Here is an 18,412-nt window from a genome sequence, read left to right as displayed (position 1 = left end):
GGCATGTGTTTAATGTGGTCTATTTGCCTGTGTTTACGATTAGCTTTCTGCTGACAGGTAACTGAAAATAAGCTGGAAGAGAGATCCCAGAAACTTCTTTTGACAAAAATGATAACATCCAAATGTCACGCTCCTAAATTTTTCTACAAATAAAACATCTCCTGGCTGACTGGGAAAGCAACTCTAATTGCTCCAACACAGAGGACCATATCACCATGGCTTCGCCGTGAACTCAACATTTATAAAGTTTCTTCTTTACCCGTAATTATAATATTTTCTTTTCTTCGTGCCTCCCTCTTAGTGAATGATAACAAACATTCACTTGGATGTACATACCTGGAATCCTTCCTGAAATCTATCACTAGCCTTTTCGCTAAAACTCTTGTTTTCTGGGTTTTATCTCCCAGATTATTCTCCAGTGAAAAATATTTATCTCGAGCACTGTAACCGCTCCACTAGGCCAAGACACTGTAATCACCACAGATTTTTACTGGTTTATTTGCTCCCACGTTTGCTGCTCTGAAATCCATTTTTCATACATCATGTTTTTATTTTAATATATATGATTATGCTAGTTCTCCCAGTTAAAATTCTTGAGTGACTGTTTCTTTCAAGGTGAAGGTCAAATACTTGACAATGTCTCCTAGACTCTGCAAGGTCTTGTCCTTAATTCACCAGCTATACGCTCATAAGCCTAGCCATAGACTCCTGAGTCTCCTCTGTAGCATAAAATATTCCTTCCTTCTTAGTCTTCATTAAATTTAAAGTCTCTAAAAACATTTGAAGTCTCTCGACTGCTCTTGATCTTACCTAATTTTATTCTCTTAAGAGGATAATTCACTACTTCTTAATTTAAGACACTTTAGTGTGTAGTAATTTGTCTCAAGAAATGTCATGACATTTCCTTTTTCTGTCTAAATAAGGATGTATGTTTAATATTTTGTGGGTACATACTTAGTGTTATCTAAGCAATTAAAAACAAGTGGGTTTTGCAAGATCAGTCACATCATCTATTAAGCTATTAGGTCACTTTTCTTTTCCTCAGGATGAGTAGTTTATTTTTAGGATTTTTAAAACTTCTGATTCCATATCTCATTTTGTAGCCTTCACTGAACTCTGACCTACCTCTCTGAGTGGCCCACCTTGTTCATGTCTTTGAAATATATTTACAAGAATTCTTTTATTGAAAATATTACTCATACCTTCCAACACAGATAACCATGGCATCTCACTTCCTTGGGCATCAAGAATTCTAATTCGGTGACCATTTTCTGGAAGACCTTTTATGACACATTTATTTGTTTATTGAAACTGGCTAGTTAAGACATTTAAACTTTAAAATCCTTTATCAGCCATTCTCAAAACCTCGAATGTACAATATGCAGGTTCGTACCTTGCCGAGCCATCAATGGAAGCAGTAAGCACCACTTGTTTCTCTTCTACATAGATGACTTGAATAATTCCTAAAGAATGAGCACGCCAGGAGAGCAGTTGCTTGAATTTCTAGATAGAAATAATAAAGCATGCCCTTCGGTATGAGCTGATCCAAAGCCAACCTCAAGCAAAATCTTTAATCATCAAAAAGTAAGTTTAGGAGTGAATGGAAACATCTGTGCCAAGATGAAAAAGTCCCTACCCCAATGAGCTCTTCTCTTGCTTTTTGAGGTACCAAAAATTTCATTTTCAGATATTTATTATGCTATACATATTCCTGGGAGAGGAAGCATAGTAGGTCTTCAGAGATTCCGCATTTAATTGAAGAAGCAACTTTATTGATTTGAGGATTAAGAGATGAGAAAAAATTTTCTGTGGAAAGATTGTTGGCAAACTGCAGGCGAATGTAGTCAGGAGCCAAAGGTAAGACAGAGATCAAAGGGGAGACTGACCAAAAGACTGGACCTACTTTTCCGATGTTATCTAGAATAAAATGCTATTTTCTTCATGGAAAGTAGGGTGGACTGAGTATATTCTATGAAGAATTAACAAGCAGAATTGTCTCTGGTGGATCTTTTCACACCCTGCACCTCTGGCCTACACCCCATTTCTTCTATACAAATAAATAAATAATCAAGTGTCTTAAATGCAGATCCTCTCGTATATTGATACATAGGCAACCATGTACAAATTGGAAAATTATATTGTCTAAATACAGCAAAGGCTTCAATGAGGTTGAGTATGAAAGAATTTAGGTAATATTAAAATATTCCCTTAAGTTGGGAAAATATCTTTAAAACCATTCCATCATTATGCAATTCAATATTAGTATTGATATATAAATGTCATAAAGATTTTCTCTGAATTTTGAAAGGTCTTAGCTGCCAATTTATAGAAACTCTCCTTACAAATATGTAGATTATTAATAATTGGTATATGGTAACTTTAGTAATAATGATATTTATCACAAGTAGGAAAAAGCAATTTAATGACCTTCTACCCATACACAATTCAAGTGTGAAACTTCTTTTGTTCAACTCACAGTGTGCTTTAATTATAAGCCATTTATAGCTGATAAATGAAGCACTGTGCTTCATAAGTTGAATCTTATTATCAGTTTGTGTGATAGTTGTGGCCTTTATAGAAAGAACATTGAATTAGAATAAAAGAACCTGGTTCTGACCATGACTTCAGTAACAATCTATGTGATTCTAGGTAAGCTATACTTTGATAATCCCCCTGCGAAGGAGAAATAGTCATAAAAAAACTAAAAAGGTGATCTTTATTAAAACATATAAGGGAATCTTGAAAACAAAAAGTAAACATCATTGATCAAATGAAAAATTGTTTTTAGTAATAAATTACTAAAGGTATTCCATAAGAAGTATGATCCTACCTATACCTACAGGTAGGTATAATTTGTGTGTTAACACCTATAGTGGAAAATAAAACATTCTTAGATTAGCTAACCTTTAGCTTTTAGGGTAGAGCACTAAAGGGAAAAGATTTTGTCTCCTTGTTGAACTCTAGATTCCTTATGATATAAAGAATATTTATATAGCCACATATGCACAAGAATTGTGTGGCTGGCCCATTAATTCCTTCTTTGTATTCACCAGTAAATCACTGTTATTTGTCAGATAGTTAATATTTCAATAGCATTATTTATAACCTGAGAGTGAAAAGTTTTGTGTTTTGTTTCTATCTTGTGTGGTGTCTAGCATAGAGAAATTCTCCACAAATATGTTCTAATTTATTATTCAAATTAAAAGAGAAGTTCTTACCTTTTCATCATGAGGTGAATCCAGGAATGAACTAATACTGCAAAGAATAACATGTCCTTCTGCATGAAATTTAAACATTGGGATCCTAATTAGGTATTCTGTTGCCTACACCCTACCACAACCGAATTAATAGTTACAAAAACTAGACTTAAACAAAGCAGTGGTAATTATCCATGATATACCATATTGAAATTACAGAAAACCAAAAATGAAGAAAGAAATTATGAAAGAAGCTGGAAGAAGACAATACCTATCTATGGAAGAGAAAAGCTAAGAGTTACCTCAAAATATTTGAGAAGTAGTGAAATAAGCATTAGACATACATATATAAGAACAGAAGAAAGATATAAAATTAATAACTTTGTTCCCACGTTAGGAAACTAGAAAAAGAAAAGAAAATTGAATCCAAGTAAGCAGAAATAAATGACAAAAATTGGAGCACAAATTATTGGAACTGAAAACAAGAATTAATGAGAAAACCAAAGAAACCAAAAATTGATTCTTTAACAATTCAATAAAATCATTAAAGTCTTAAACAGACTAAGAAAAAAAGAGTGGACACAGCTCTAATATTATGCTTCCTGGTGGTGTAGTAGATGCATTGCATTCTCACAAATTACTATTATGAATTCTGTGGGTATTAAAAGGGTGACAAAGAAATATTACAAACTTTATGTCCACAAATTTAACAACCTAGATGAAATGGACCACTTCTTTGGAGGGCCACAGGCTGCCAAAATTGACACAAAAAATAACCAGAGTAGATTTACATTATGAAATAAATTGAACCAGTAATTAATAATCTTCCAAGAAAGAGACAACCTAAGCGCAATGTACGTAATGGTGAATTCTACCACAAATTTACAGATTCCAATTTTTGCCGTAATCTCTTCCAAAAGATTAGAAGAGGAAATACTCTCTATTGATTACATAAGCCAACAAAACACAAAAGCACATGCCATGAAAACTACAGAACAATAATACTTTTCTAATCAAGATTGTTTATTTGGGGAGAACAGAAATTTAAACAGTTGTAAGACTGAAAAGTACATTTACACATGCATGTGTATTAACATATATGTGACTCTTCGAAGCAGAAGAGAGGAGAAAAGAAAGACAACTTAGTACTAAGTCAAGAGACAGAAGGAAGGAAATAGAAAAGACATTAAAAAAGAATGAAATGAAAGAATTGAAATCAACTATATTAGTTATAATAGTAGGTATGAAACAAAATTCCCTATTGAAAATAATCTTTTTCTTCTCTCATTCATCCCACTACTCCAATTATGAAGATTAACACAACTTGGCATTTTCAAGATTAAAAATGAAAAGTTTATATCCTTTTCAACATATAAGGTAAAGTTATCATAAAATACAACGTCTTATGCTAAGAACTAGAAATGAACTGTGTTCGGCCTCCCTGGAGGCCCAGGGTTTAAGTCTCAGCACTGGGTTAGGTCCTCGGCCAGGGAGCTGACCCACATGACTCGGCAGACCTCTCCTGCCTCACCTGTTGCCCCCTCAGCAGGGTATTTCAGTAGACCTGCCTGTTCTGCTCCCCACTCTCTCTCTCTCTCACACCCCCACTCTGTACACTCCAGTATTGGCCTACACCCCAGTTCTACGTGGAAGTAAAATAAATCTGTAAAAAAATCTTGGGGTGGGAGGAAGAAATGAATTAGGTTCTTCTGATTTTCACTCATTGTTATGTTTATTCAGCAAGTAATCGATAATATCCTCTTTCGTGCTTAGGTGAGCATCCCCCTACTTTCTCTCGTCAATAAATATGACCTATTTTCTTATACATGTTCTATAGCTGACTACGTAAGAGTAACAACATACCAACATTTCCAGCCAGTAGTATCCTGGTGCATGAGTCAGTATACAGTGATGTCAGAGAAATGGCAGAATATTTGGTGAAAGGTAGCATATCTTTCAGTAGCCTTCCCTTAATAAGGCATAACAGTAAATTCAGTGAAAAATGTTGGAGTTAAGTTTCTATACAAATAATCTATCCATAGAACTTCCTTACTGCTGAAAGATAATTCTCTTTCTTGTAATACAAATCATTTGGAACAGCCTATACAGGCTTATTCCTTAAAATAAATATTTATACAAGTATAGACAACTATTTATTACAAGCACTAAGAGTGATCATTACATTGCTGTCCTTGAGGTTTGCTTTGGCAAGTCACTTGACTATTTTAATAAGTGAACATTATTTCCTCATTATAAAATATTTAAGGACATGCAATACAATGTAATAACTTCTTCCAATAGATTGAATAACTAAAAATTGATGTATATTCAATATTTCAGTATGTCCTATTGTTGTAATAGATCATCGACAATTGAATATTATTTAAATATCTACTGAAATATTTAGTGGCATACTCTCACAGTACAATTTTAAAGAAGATTGGAAATAATTAACTTGCTAATTTTAGTGATTTGATCTTCTAAGTTACAATACTGTCCTACTGTAAAATCTGTGTAGCCTTACAAGTTGTAAGACAGGCTATAGCCAGCAGAACTAAGCCTCAGGGGCTACAGAGCCATTTCCTGCCCCACCAGTGGGTGACCCACATGGTGTGTGAGACCTCTCCTGTCTCCCCGCTGCTCCCCTCAGCAGTGTACTTCAGTCCAGCTGTCTGCTCTGCTCCCCACTGTCTCTGGTGAAGACTCTCACCACCTCTGCACCTCTGGCCTGTACGCTAATACTGTGTTCATAAATAAGTAAGTCTTTTTAAAAAATTAGGATTGGACAATGCAAGGAAACTTAGAAGGCTAAGATCCATTTGTTAAGCTTGCACCTTCCCCATCCCTTAATGCCCAGGCAAAGGACAAGCTCTCTGACCTCCAAGGTCCACAAGCGGAGGTGTCCGTCCTCGTGAGCAGTGACAATAATCGGTGGCTGAGTTTCTGCTAAGTTGCTGCCTGCAGGATGCTTTTTGTCCACTGGCTGTCGATGTCTCACTGTAACATCTGTTTTCTCATCTGTTGGAAAGTTAGTCAGCTTCTATGGTGTTTGTAATACTTTGAATTTTATACAATGTAATACTTAGATGCAAGTAGGAAAATAACAGTAATAGTATATTATCGTCCCTAGAATTTTTTGAATACCAGTGGATTTCAATCAGGGCAGAAAACAACATAAGAGTTAACATAGAATTCTGTGTGACTGGAAAACCTCAGGAGCTAGTTCTGGTCTTACTGCAAAAGCTTCCTCATAGAACATGGCGACTCAAAGCAGGTGTGCCTCCTGCACACAGATGGCTGATGAACCTCAGGTGAGCCAGGAAAACGAGTTGCAGGCTAAAAGACTCAGAAATATTTTGGATTTTCAAAATCTACAGCTAGTATCTAAAAAGGCATCATTATAATGGCAGTTCTGCCTTTTAGACCACTGAATGGTGTTGTACCTCTGAGTAAGTCACATAAAGAAAATATGTTGTAAAAAATCATCTACCCTCTAAGCTGTCTGTTGCAAAATAATTTTAATGGAATATAACTGACCTATATTATATTACTTTCCGGAGCATAACTTAGAGATCCAGCCTTTGTATACGTTTTCATAGTGATCACCACAACAAACCTATCTACGCATACTTTTATTTAAGGAAGAGAGGTGACTTCACACTGACCTTTAACCTCACTGTCATGTACGCTTTGTTTGCTTCCCTGAATTAGGGCAGAAAAAGAGAAAACATTGTAAGACTGTCAACATCAACGATACTGTAAGGAAATGAGGTGTACTGGATGAGCAGACACTTTGGATAGTTCAATTTACATTTCTAAATGCTAGTTTTAAAACTTTTTTCTATGTTTTTTTATTACTGAAGTGCATTGCATTAGCACAGTATGTAAGCTGCAAGTGAGCATCACTGAGAAGCAACGTGTATATGTACCACATTAACTTAATCCTCCATAGTCTGCTTCTATCCTCCAGCAAACTGTGACCCCTCATACACTCTTCCCTCCCTCGCCACCTCTGGTAACCACTAATAGATGAGCAGTCTAAAACTTTGTTTTCTTAAAATTATTTTTAATTTGATTCTTTGAGGAAATGCATTGCAGAGAACTGCATGTCCATAAATAGGGTGTAAAATGTAACAGGACGTTTTCTGAGTAAACAGGTGTAGCGTCATAACGGTGTAATTAAGTGCCTACACGTACCACATTCTAATTCTATGGACAACCACATGGTTAGGCTGCATTATTGTCTTTTCAATCATGAAGAAACAGAAACTCAGAGATGAAGTGATATCTCTAAAGCTAATCACAAGATAAATCAAGCACTTGGATTCAAGTACATGCCTGTCTGATTTTCACATCATGCTAAGTTTGTTCTTTCCATCATGCTAGTGGTTTTAAAATAGCTTCTGCAGTGAAAAACTTCCAAGCAACATCCTAATTAGAAGTGTAATGTGTAAAAATATATGAAATTGGACTGAGAACATACTTTAAAACATTGCTTTACATGATGCCTCTTAATATAACTGTATACCCACTGAACACTAATACTTTTGGCAATACCCTAAATTATCATTTTATCAGTATAAAAGTAGCATATGGAAGTTATTTTATTTCTGTTTTGTATTTATCATTTGCAGATAAGAAATCTTTAAAAAGTAGGAAAAGTGATGAAAACTTTTGACATTGCTTTTAAGGGAAACTGAAACATATTTATGCGTACATATACATAATTTTTACACTCATACCTTCCTTCAAAGGAGAGGTTCAAATAATAAATCCCACTATTTTTGACCCAAATTGAGTTTGACAAGACATACTCTCCCTATTTTTCGCTTACCTTACTACTCTGCGCGCCCTTACTTGACTCACAGTGGGATGAAGAGCATATGGAATCCTGGCTTGATCTCCTGTAAGAGGAGAGAGGAAACCCATTGAGGAAAAGCTGATACTCAACGCTGCTTCTCACTATAATTTCAATTGATTACTTTTCACTCCAATGTGGAAAGCCACTCTTGAGACAAGCCACATCTTAAACCTTCTATAACAAGTGTTCATCTGCCTGGTGTTGGTGGAGAACGCTGCCAAACCTCCGGCATTAAGGTTTATTGCTTCCAGGACTTAGGAAATAGAAATCTGTCCCGTACCATTGCTTAAATCTAGATTTAGAGACTTTAACAATGAAATGGCTGCTAGTGCGGTAACGGGAAGGGAGGCAGGGAGACGGACAAACCTGGCTAACTGTAAACAATTATTTATGCATTGACACATGACATTAATTTCAGGTGTGCAACATAGCTCAATGCTTGTACATATTTTAAAATCATCATTAACATCCATCACCATACGGTTACAAGTTGTTTCTTATGATTAAACTTAAAATCAGCTCTTCAAATATACGGTTCAGTATTGTCCATTACATCTCCATGACATCTATTTTGCTAGCATTTATTCAATGTTTTGAGTTTTGTCTGGGCTGCAGTGTTCTGGAATGGGCTAAAATGTGGCTTAGAATTTTGGTACAGACACACTCAGACGTCCTCTAAACAGTCTCAGAACAAAGATATTTCAAGTCAAGGATTAGAGAAGGTGTTACATTATGGTTCAAAGGTCAGTGACCTACACTTGATTTCTCGAGAGAGATGTCCTTCCTACTGCCTATTGCCTGAAAAATCAGAGCTCTTTAGTAAATTATACATAGGAAAAATACCTTTTTCTCAAACATTTAACAATCATCTACTTGCTCATAAATCAATGAAGAATGCTTTCTTAGAGTGTGGTTGCAAGTATGGTCAGGTGAAAATTTTTATTTCTGCTAGTGCTGTAAAGGAAGTTATGAGTGACATGGTAAGATCTTAGATCCCGCCCTGGAAATTAGATTCATGTGACCACCTATCTACCTACAACAGACAGTTACAGGGAAAAAAGCTGAAGCCAGGCAGTGAACCCAATTCATGTCTTCTTACCCTCCTTGGCACTTGGGTCAGGAGAACTCTTTATGTATCACATCAGACTGTATTTCTTGATCAGGAGGTACTGAATTACCTTGCGCATTCAGGAGTACGGAACAGGAACAGTATGTCATTAATTCTAAAGTGTTTAGATTCCAAGTCCGGGTCCTTTGAGGTGCCTTCTTCAGGTCTGTGCCTAAAAATAAGCAAATGGTTGCATGTACACATTTGAAAATTAGGTAATTTATACTTACATCACACATCTCATGCAGAGCTAACCAACTCTGGAGTGTCGAGATCACATGAAGAGAAATCTCATAGGTGTAGAGTTTGAATATACTTTTCTAAATAAGACTCTGTGTAATAGCATGATCAGTATCTTAAGTGCCTTAATTCAATTAGCTGGGGAAGTTTTCCCACCTAGATCAGAAAGTAGGCTTAAATAAACTCCTGGGAGTTTCATACAGTTTAGAAAACAAAATTCTACTCTGAATAAAGGAGAATGACAGACCAACATAAAATGTGATGACCACTCTGAAGGATAATTGATGAAGACAAGCAGGTGAGTTCACTGATTATTCTTGCTGCTTGTATCTTGGATTGACCCAAATCCCAAAGAATCATACACCTTCCTAGGCAGTTTCCCAAGACAGAGCCGTAGTTCCTAGCCTTCTTTACTGTCACTTGTGCCTCTGAAAGCCACACTTGAAACACTCCTTACCATAAGTAGCTCTTGTAGCAAAATATGATTTACCCCTTAACATACCCAGAAATATTAGGGTGAGGAGATGTTTGGGGAAGAGTAGGTTGGGCCACAGATTTTTTTTTTAAAGGTGAAACTGTATGCCTCCTTTTTTTGCACAGAAGAAGGGAAGTATACCAGAGGTTCAGGGGCATGAGAGCATTCACCGAAGGCAGAGTGACACACACTGCTGAGAAGAATAACAGGTGAGACAGGAAAGGTCTGTTGGCCATGTGTGGGTTGGCTCCGTGACTGGGGCTCAAGCTCATGTTGTATTGGTGATAGTGCAGAGACTTAAACCTGAGGCCACCGGGAGGTCCTATTTTTTTATTTAGGTATATAGAATATATTCTCCTATGAACATAACCTTCAGGAGAGCCTACGTTGGCAGTTATCACCACTTTTGTTTATTGTTTTTGGTATATTTTTATTTATGTATGCATAGAAGAACTGGGGTATAAGCCAGAGGTGTGGGGGTGAGAAGATTCACCAGAAACAGAGTGGGGAGCAGAACAAGAAGACTGACTACAGTACACTGCTGAGGGAGTAGCAAGGAAGACGGGAGAGGTCTACTGTGCCCTGTGGGTCACCTCCCTGGCCAGGATCGAACTCAGTCCTTCACAGTGATAGTGCTGAGACCTGACCCCTACGCCACCAGGGAGGCCCCTGTTTTCAGAATTAAATGCTACTTTGTTTCTCCTGCAGTAGAAAATAATATTATTGAAGTAAAAGATGATACTTACACTTCTTTGACAGTAGATGTTACAAAATTCCATAATATAATCACACCATTTAAGGTTCCAGCAGCTATCAGATTATAGCCTTCCACTTGCAATAAATCAATGCAGCTCACTTCCACACTGCTGCCTGAGTTCTGCAGGGAGGAAACAGTCACTGGCCATCGTGAGCACAGTGTCTGAGCACGGCACAAACGCTGTGTGTACACTTCGCTGTTTTACATTTAACTTAAAACACAATGTTTTATACACACACACACACACATATTAAATAATAGATCGTGAAATTTATATGTATAGAGTTGGTGGCACAAGGATTTTTTCAAGTAATTTAAAGTAAGACAATTTGATGCCCCTTTCTCAGAGACATGCACTGTAAGGCCAAAGTCCTACATAAAAACTGTGACTGTTTCAGCTCACATATTTCTAGTAATTTTATTGTTTATTCTGAAACTATAATCTCCTGTAATACAACTCAGTATGGGATACAAAATTCTCTATATTATATTGAGTATAATAGATAATATTGAATTGGGATGGTAGAACAGCAACTTGAAAGAAACAACAGACCTCGGTAGTGATCATCAGTGGTTTCTAATGCTTCTCCAAAGACAACTAGTACTTACATGAATCATAATGGACTATGATGATCTTCATGCACTATAGAGTTTTATACAAAAAATTCAAAGCTGATGTAAATAATTCACCAGAGATAACTGCCAGACCAAAGGAATGAAGAAATTAAATCATAACTGTGGATAAAATCACCAAAATTTTTTAAAAAGGGAAAATTTGATTCCAAATTGCCCAATATTTTCAATAAACAAATTGCAAGGAAAAATAGATTGAAATGTGTCTAGATTAAGAAATTTAAGAGTTTTAACAACCAATTATAAGAAATGAACCATGTTTGGATCCTGGTTGAGGTAAAAAAAATTGGTAAAAAAAAAAAACTGGACTATGAGGAAATCTTGTATATTTGAACAATAGAAAAAGGTTATGATTATAGAAACTTCTTGTAAATTATTTTATAAAATATTTGAGAACATAGTATAATTTTTTGGTCTATTACTTAGAGTTAAATACCAAAATGTCTGAGGATAGAATGACGCAATGAGGGAATTGCTTCCAAATAATCCGTTGGTGGTATTCACGGGAACATGGTAGGAGGAGAGAGGAATATACTTGGATGTGCACGGAGAACTTTGTAATTGAGCAGTAGTACATAGAAATTCATTGCATTAGTTTCTCCACCTTTGTATAGTTTATAGTAATCCATAATAAAAGGTAAATATTTAAGAAATGAAATTTACATTAACAGGTTGAGTAAAGGTTTTATCGATGATCAACTCGACATCTGGAATAGTCATATTTGTGTTTTTAGCAGACTTCTTCAAGTGCACGATGCGACTCCCGTGTTGGAGAACGGGCACAATATCAGGCAGCTCCCATATCACCACAAGGTAAATATCATCTTCCTTACCCTACAATACAGACCCAGGGCAAGATTCATTAATTCTTTTACATTGAGCTGTTTCAATGATATGAAGAAAAAACAGAACACAATATGGTGTGTCCATTATCTATAGCTTTACCAAATCTTAATCCCTGTCTGTCCCTCCCAAATAAATTTATTCTCTTTTCAACCACCTACAGACATAACTAGTAACCTGAATAAAGTACTAGTTATGAAAAGTTTAATAGTATGTCTTTATATTGTATTTTAATATTTTGACGTATGTGTACACATGTAAGCATATATGTATAGATGTAATATTGCTTTTAAGCTTTTTAAATATTTTAGTTGTTTATTAAACTTTATTAAATTAAATGAAGACCAAGTGGGGCTTTTTCCCATGATGGAGGATTGTTTTGCCTATGCAAATCAGTGTAATTCACCATATCAATAAAAGGAAAGACAAAAATCATATGGTCATATCAATAGATTAATGCCTTTGAAAAAAATCAGCTCCATTTATAACAATACATAGGAAACAAGGGGAGAAAAAACACACCTCAACGCAATCAAGGCCACAAAAAACAAAGCCACAGCAATCATTGTAATCAATGTTAAGAAACTTAAAGTTTATTGTTGAATTTACTTTGCTAAGATTTTGTTAAGGGTTTTTTGCATCTATGTTAATCAGGAATATTGTTCTGTAGTTATTTTATTCCTTTGTAATGACCCTGTCTGGTTTTGGCCTCAGGGTAGTGTTCGCCTCATAGCATATGTTGGGGGGCATTCTGCCTTCCTCATTTTTTGGGAAGTGTTTGAGAAGGAAGGATAATAGCTCCTCTAAGCTTTGGTAAAACTCCCAACTGAAACCATCTCATCTAATGCTTTGTATTCTGGGAGATGGTTGATTACTGTTTCAATTTCTTTGCTTGTAATTAGTCTGTTCATATTGTCTCTTTCTGATTCAGACTTGGAAACTTGTATGCTTCTATAAGTTTGTCGATTTATTCCATAACATGTTGTGACTTCTCCACTTTCTTTTTCTCTTTCTTTCACTTGTTAGGATTTTTATTGCCAGTCTTGGTAGACTTTCTCAGTTTAAGTAGGGATTTATAAAAATAGATATATTTTTTTATTTTTCAGCTTTCTAAATGTCAACACTATATGTTCAGAGAATGTATTCCATATGGTTTCAATATCCAAGAACTTACTGACGCTTGGGTATTCAATAAGGATGTTATCCTTGAAATAAAGCTAGCTCATGTTCTCAAACCATATACAAAAATCAAATAAAAATGGATCAAAGACTTAAAGATAGGAGGAGCCTAATCCTATGTTGGTGGTCATGTAAACTAGTATAACCTTTAAAGAAAGTGACCTGGGGCCCTCCCTGGTGGCTCAGCAGGGTAAAGCACAGCACTAAGAAGCTAAAGCCATTTCCGCATGAGTTGGATTCCCGCCTGCCCCGGAGGTGACCACAGGGCGCGGCAGACCTCTCCTGACCCACCCGCTGCTCCCCTCAGCAGTGGACTTCGTCGATCTGCCTGTTCTGTGCCCCACTCTGTCTCTGGTGAAGCCTCTCGCCGCCCCTGAGCCTCTGGCCTGTACCCCAGTTCTGTATGCACAAATAAAGAAATCTTAAAAAAAAAAAAAGTGACCTGGACTTACGAAAAAAAGTAAAAACAGGGCCCTCCCCGGTGGCGCAGCGGGTTAAAGCTCAGCACTAAGAAGCTTAAGCCACTTCTGCATGAGTTCGATCCCGCAGACCCCTCCTGACCACCTGCTGCTCCCCTTAGCAGTGGACCTCATCCATCTGCCTGTTCTGCTCCCCACTCTGTCCCTGGTGAATCCTCTCTCCCTACGCATCTCTGGCCTGTACCCCAGTTCTGTGTGAATAAATAAATCTCTTTTTTTTAAAGTAAAAACATAAAGAATATATGGTCCAGCAATCCCGCTCTTGGATATTCTCTTCAAAGATCATGAAACCATCAATAAAAAAAAAAGTTTATGCTGTATAATATTTATTTAAGTATTATTTACAATAGGTAGGACATGGAACAGAATAAGTGCCTAGTGATAAAGGACTGGATCAAGAAGATACAAGGTATCTTTGGAATATTATTCAGCAATAAGGAAAGATAAGGTGTGGGGAGGAAAACAAAACTGAAGGAGTTTAAAGGAATGATGTGTTGTGAAACAAGTCAGAATGACAAACACAGATACTGGATATTTACGTAGTGGACAATCTGACAAATCAAAATATATATTGAATGAGTGGACACCAATAAACAAATTAAGGTTTTTTGACACAAAGGGGTAGAAAGAGGCAAAGGGGTATAAAGGATGGTGGATGGTGGTGGATATAAAGGACAAAATAAAAATAGAAACAAAGGAGTGTTTATAAACAGACCTTTCCTGCAAGTTAGGACAACTTGATGGTTAGTTTCACTAACAAAAAGAAGGAAAATCAATTCACTGCTGTGTTTTAGCATGTACCACCAGAAACTTCTTTCTGCAGGCCATTTCAGATTGTTTAGACAAAGCAAGCATATTGAATCCAAGTGTTTATTTTATTCCTCATTGAGACTATCAGTCATCTTAATAGTAGTACTTCATGATCACTGTTCTAACTCAAGACTTTTTTTTACCTGATCTTACCTTTCAGAAAGGGGATAATAATGGCAACGCTAATTTGAGTATGTGGCAGGGAAATATCTATTCAGTAGGCAGGATGAACAATCTTGCTTTCATTTTAAATATGAAGAAGGCATTAGCATTGTTAGATATGAGTAGAGTCACAGGAAAATTAAATAACCTACTTCAGTATTCCCCCAAACAGCTTCATTAATCTTGAAGTAAACAAAGCAACTCTGGTAACAAACTGAAAAAGTGACTTATCCCTAAATACATTATGGATTATAGAGGACAGGAAAAAACAACAACAACAACAAAAGAAAAAACCATCGCTTTCTTTCCCATCTAACTATTCACGTAGAGCAACTCTACCCGGGAATTAGCCCCAAATGAGGGATAATGCACAGTAACATAGGGGAACAGTGTGTAAATTTAATCTTTCTGATACTCCTGAGGAATCTGATTAACTTTCAGAAAAATAGTTAGATGAGTAGGAGGCTATGGCAGGGAAGTTATCCATTCCTCTATTTTCTTGGACCTTGGCAAGTTTATTTTGGAATATCCTGGGGAGGTTGTTCGAGTAGATCATACTCAACCAGCTGACAAGAAAAGTTAAATGTAAATTACCCACTGGCTATTGATTTTCCCAAGAAAATCACCTAAAACACAAACATAAAAGTGAGATTGTACCTGGATCATTTTGATTTTCCCATTGCACTCCAAAGTCAGAATGAAGTGCTGGTGTTTTTCCTGAGTCTTCAGGAAAATCAGGCGTTTTGGCCAGTGTTCTTCCTTCCAGTCTTTTCCTTCTGGCAAAAATTTCATCTCTTGTCCACTGCCAAAGTCCCAGATTTTAACTGTTCCTGAGCACACAGCAAGAATATGATGTGGGTAGAAATAATTTCTAGAAAATTTGACTTTATGTCTGAGATAAACTGATCTAGTTGAAGGTTTTCTCACCATATGTATATTCTATTTGTTTCTTAGATTGAAGTATGCATCTCCCTAGTCTTGCTGTGCATAAAATTTATTTCTGTATGCCTTAATTTGCCATAGATTGATAAAAAAGTGAACAGGATCAGGCAAAGTCATGCTATTTATGAATATTAAGAGTTTTTAAGCTCTCAGACTAGAACTTTCTCTTAGATATTTTCTGCCTTTATTTTCCTACTGCTTTCCAGTTTGCCAAATACCCAATAACAATCTGTGTGTCTAACTACAATTTAATACCAAATATTTTTCAAATTATGTCACTTTTCCTAAAGCCTCGACTTATCTTAGGACTTGAGCTCTATTTTATAATAAAAGATTTAGTAGAAATCCTGCAGGAGGAAAATATTGTTTTACATTTTTTTGGTGGTGCTATTGGAAAGAATGTGCAGAAGAGATAGCACATTTCTTCTTATCTTTGAAGTCATGCCTCTAAATCACATACAGTGTTGTGAACCATGAATGTGAATGAATGAATGAATGAATGATTGAAATAAAGCCATATGATAAGAAACAATCAGATTTCCCCTTCAGGTTGTTCACTCAATCCATTAATTGACTTAAGAGCAAGAATTATTTTGAAAATATATCCCCACAATAATAATATTCTGCATGTGAAAGTAGTATCATAGCAGATCTTACATGGGAGTTCAGAACAAGATTAAGCGAATAATGCCACAGGTTGTTACTCTGTAGTTCCTAGAAGACCCATACTCAACAACAAAAGGAGCATCAAGTGATATGTCACAACATGAGCCTGGCATGCTACATACCCTCAAGGAGCTTACGCATATAAACAAGTATAAAATAGAATTCTAGCCGTGATATAGCAGAGTCAGTTGGGTATTTTGTCTGGTCCAAAAAATCTACTATCAGAATGCACCAAATCTAAGTTCTATCTCTTAGTTGATGGTATACAAAATAGAAGGTAGACTGAGTTTGTGCAACACAGATAAAGTCCAACATAGATAGAGTGAGATGGTATATGTGAAATACTTTTGCCAACTATAGAAATAAGCATAATGGAAAGCACTGATGATTGTGAACATCCACAGGACATCAGTGTACATTACAGGAGTCTTATGAGGTCAGCTCCATCAGGCAGAGAACATGCCAGCATGATTCACACTCTCCCTCTAACATAAAGGAATAATGTGTCCTAGTAAAAAGTCCACAGGACTAAAGCAATAGGCCTTATTCTACACATTAATCTGACCATTATAGGCTCCTGTGGCAAAAAGAAATCCAGTTTCATCAATAGCTGCGGAAGTCAGTTCAATATTGAATCCATGAGGGTCTAAAATCTGGTAAATTTGGAGGCCAGTGTCAAGGTCCCAGACCTGTAGGAAAGAACAAAACAAAATCACTTAAGCTACATGCCATTCAGTTATTGTCAATCTTACAGTATTCAAAACAGCTTCAAAATTGGTGTGTTAGAGGTCTACTCTGTGCTGACTTTCTGCCATGAATGTTGCTTTCAAAGAAAGTTAAAAAAAATGCAGAGTTCTCTAATAGTGTGTTATAGCAAAGTGTGTCTGCTGTACACGAGGGCGGCTGGGATAGGCAGTCACTATTCCAAGAAACTGCTGGGGGCTAAGGAAGTAATCAGTTGCGACAACAAGCATGAAGTAAGATCAGCAGCATGACATCATAATCACAAGTCAGCAGACAAAAAAAAAATATGGAACTGCATTTATTCTCTCCTGACATTATCCAAATTATCCAGGGGTTATGGGACAGCATGCATGGTTCACAGCCTGGAATCTGGGAGACTCCTAAGGAAGGAAATATGATCTTTCTGAGGAGAATGTTGGGATTGGGACATGGGCACTATGAGAGAGAGAGAAAAGATGTGAGACCGACTTCAGAAGAGATCTGTGTAATTAGGTTGGGTGTAATCAGAAAAATCAGAAACATGTCAAGACTCATCATTATATCTCTGGAAACACAGCAAAGGCTTAAGAACTGCAATCTTTCTATATGAGTCCCTTTTCAAGGATCTGCCTTGTAAATGACATGTAAATTAGACTACTAGTGGTGAATAAACTGAGCTGGCATCACAGCATGTTGACACTCAAGGTCTTCAGGGAAAGAAGCAGCAGAAGCGAGGGCCAGAGGGAAGACATCTCACACTTCAGAGATCAGCATTGCATGAAAACGGGACAGGTTTTAGTTTTCGCTTCTCTTACTTACTCTGCAGGCATTACCAGCTGTAAGTGATAATGAACTGACCTCCAGAGGTTTTACCTGGAAATATCTCCAACAAATGAGCATAGGCCAAAGATCGAGAGGGAACTAGCAGGAACTCCAGGAAAGTGCTTACTGACACATGTCTCCTTTTTGAGATCAAGCATGAAACAAAAGGATAACACGAAGCAAACACCTCTAGCCAGCATCGCCAGGTGGTTCAGTGGTTCAGCCATGTTAGCCGAATCCCCAGACTTAAGGAAACAGCAACAACAGGGTCAAGGGCAAACGGAGGGCACACGCACGAGAGAGGCCTGGGTTCGTATCCCAGTGCTAAATCCCTCTGGATCCTAGTTTCTTCATTTGAAAAACAGAACCCTTTTCTGTCCCCAGAGAATCAGAGTGACGATTAAAAAAGATCATGATTTAAGGTACTTGGCATATATCTATCTCACACCTGTAGTAAATATCTGTACATTTCTTTCCTTTTTTTCTTAACATGGTCTCTTTCCATAGCTCCATCT

At 36.7% G+C, this 18,412-nt stretch overlaps 1 protein-coding gene across 1 annotated transcript in view; it reads right to left on the bottom strand.

The window, feature by feature from the left end:
- WDR64 (WD repeat domain 64) overlaps positions 1–18,412 on the bottom strand; it is a 56,054-nt gene that overhangs the window by 8,867 nt on the left and 28,775 nt on the right. The window contains exons 13-23 of the mRNA XM_004690778.1: positions 16,918–17,041; positions 15,402–15,574; positions 11,935–12,105; positions 10,628–10,758; positions 9,237–9,338; positions 8,032–8,101; positions 6,863–6,899; positions 6,076–6,215; positions 5,061–5,166; positions 3,219–3,277; positions 1,394–1,503 (exon numbers count right to left, since the gene is read on the bottom strand). Of these exons, the coding sequence (XP_004690835.1) occupies positions 1,394–1,503; positions 3,219–3,277; positions 5,061–5,166; positions 6,076–6,215; positions 6,863–6,899; positions 8,032–8,101; positions 9,237–9,338; positions 10,628–10,758; positions 11,935–12,105; positions 15,402–15,574; positions 16,918–17,041 (1,223 nt within the window). The remainder of the gene's footprint in view (positions 1–1,393; positions 1,504–3,218; positions 3,278–5,060; positions 5,167–6,075; positions 6,216–6,862; positions 6,900–8,031; positions 8,102–9,236; positions 9,339–10,627; positions 10,759–11,934; positions 12,106–15,401; positions 15,575–16,917; positions 17,042–18,412) is intronic.

Source organism: Condylura cristata, unplaced genomic scaffold (genome assembly GCF_000260355.1).
Source record: "Condylura cristata isolate star-nosed mole 26May11 unplaced genomic scaffold, ConCri1.0 scaffold00029, whole genome shotgun sequence".
NCBI classification, from domain to species: domain Eukaryota; kingdom Metazoa; phylum Chordata; class Mammalia; order Eulipotyphla; family Talpidae; genus Condylura; species Condylura cristata.
The sequence above is the reverse complement of the archived record's forward strand: the minus strand, read 5'-3'. Positions and strand labels throughout refer to the sequence as shown.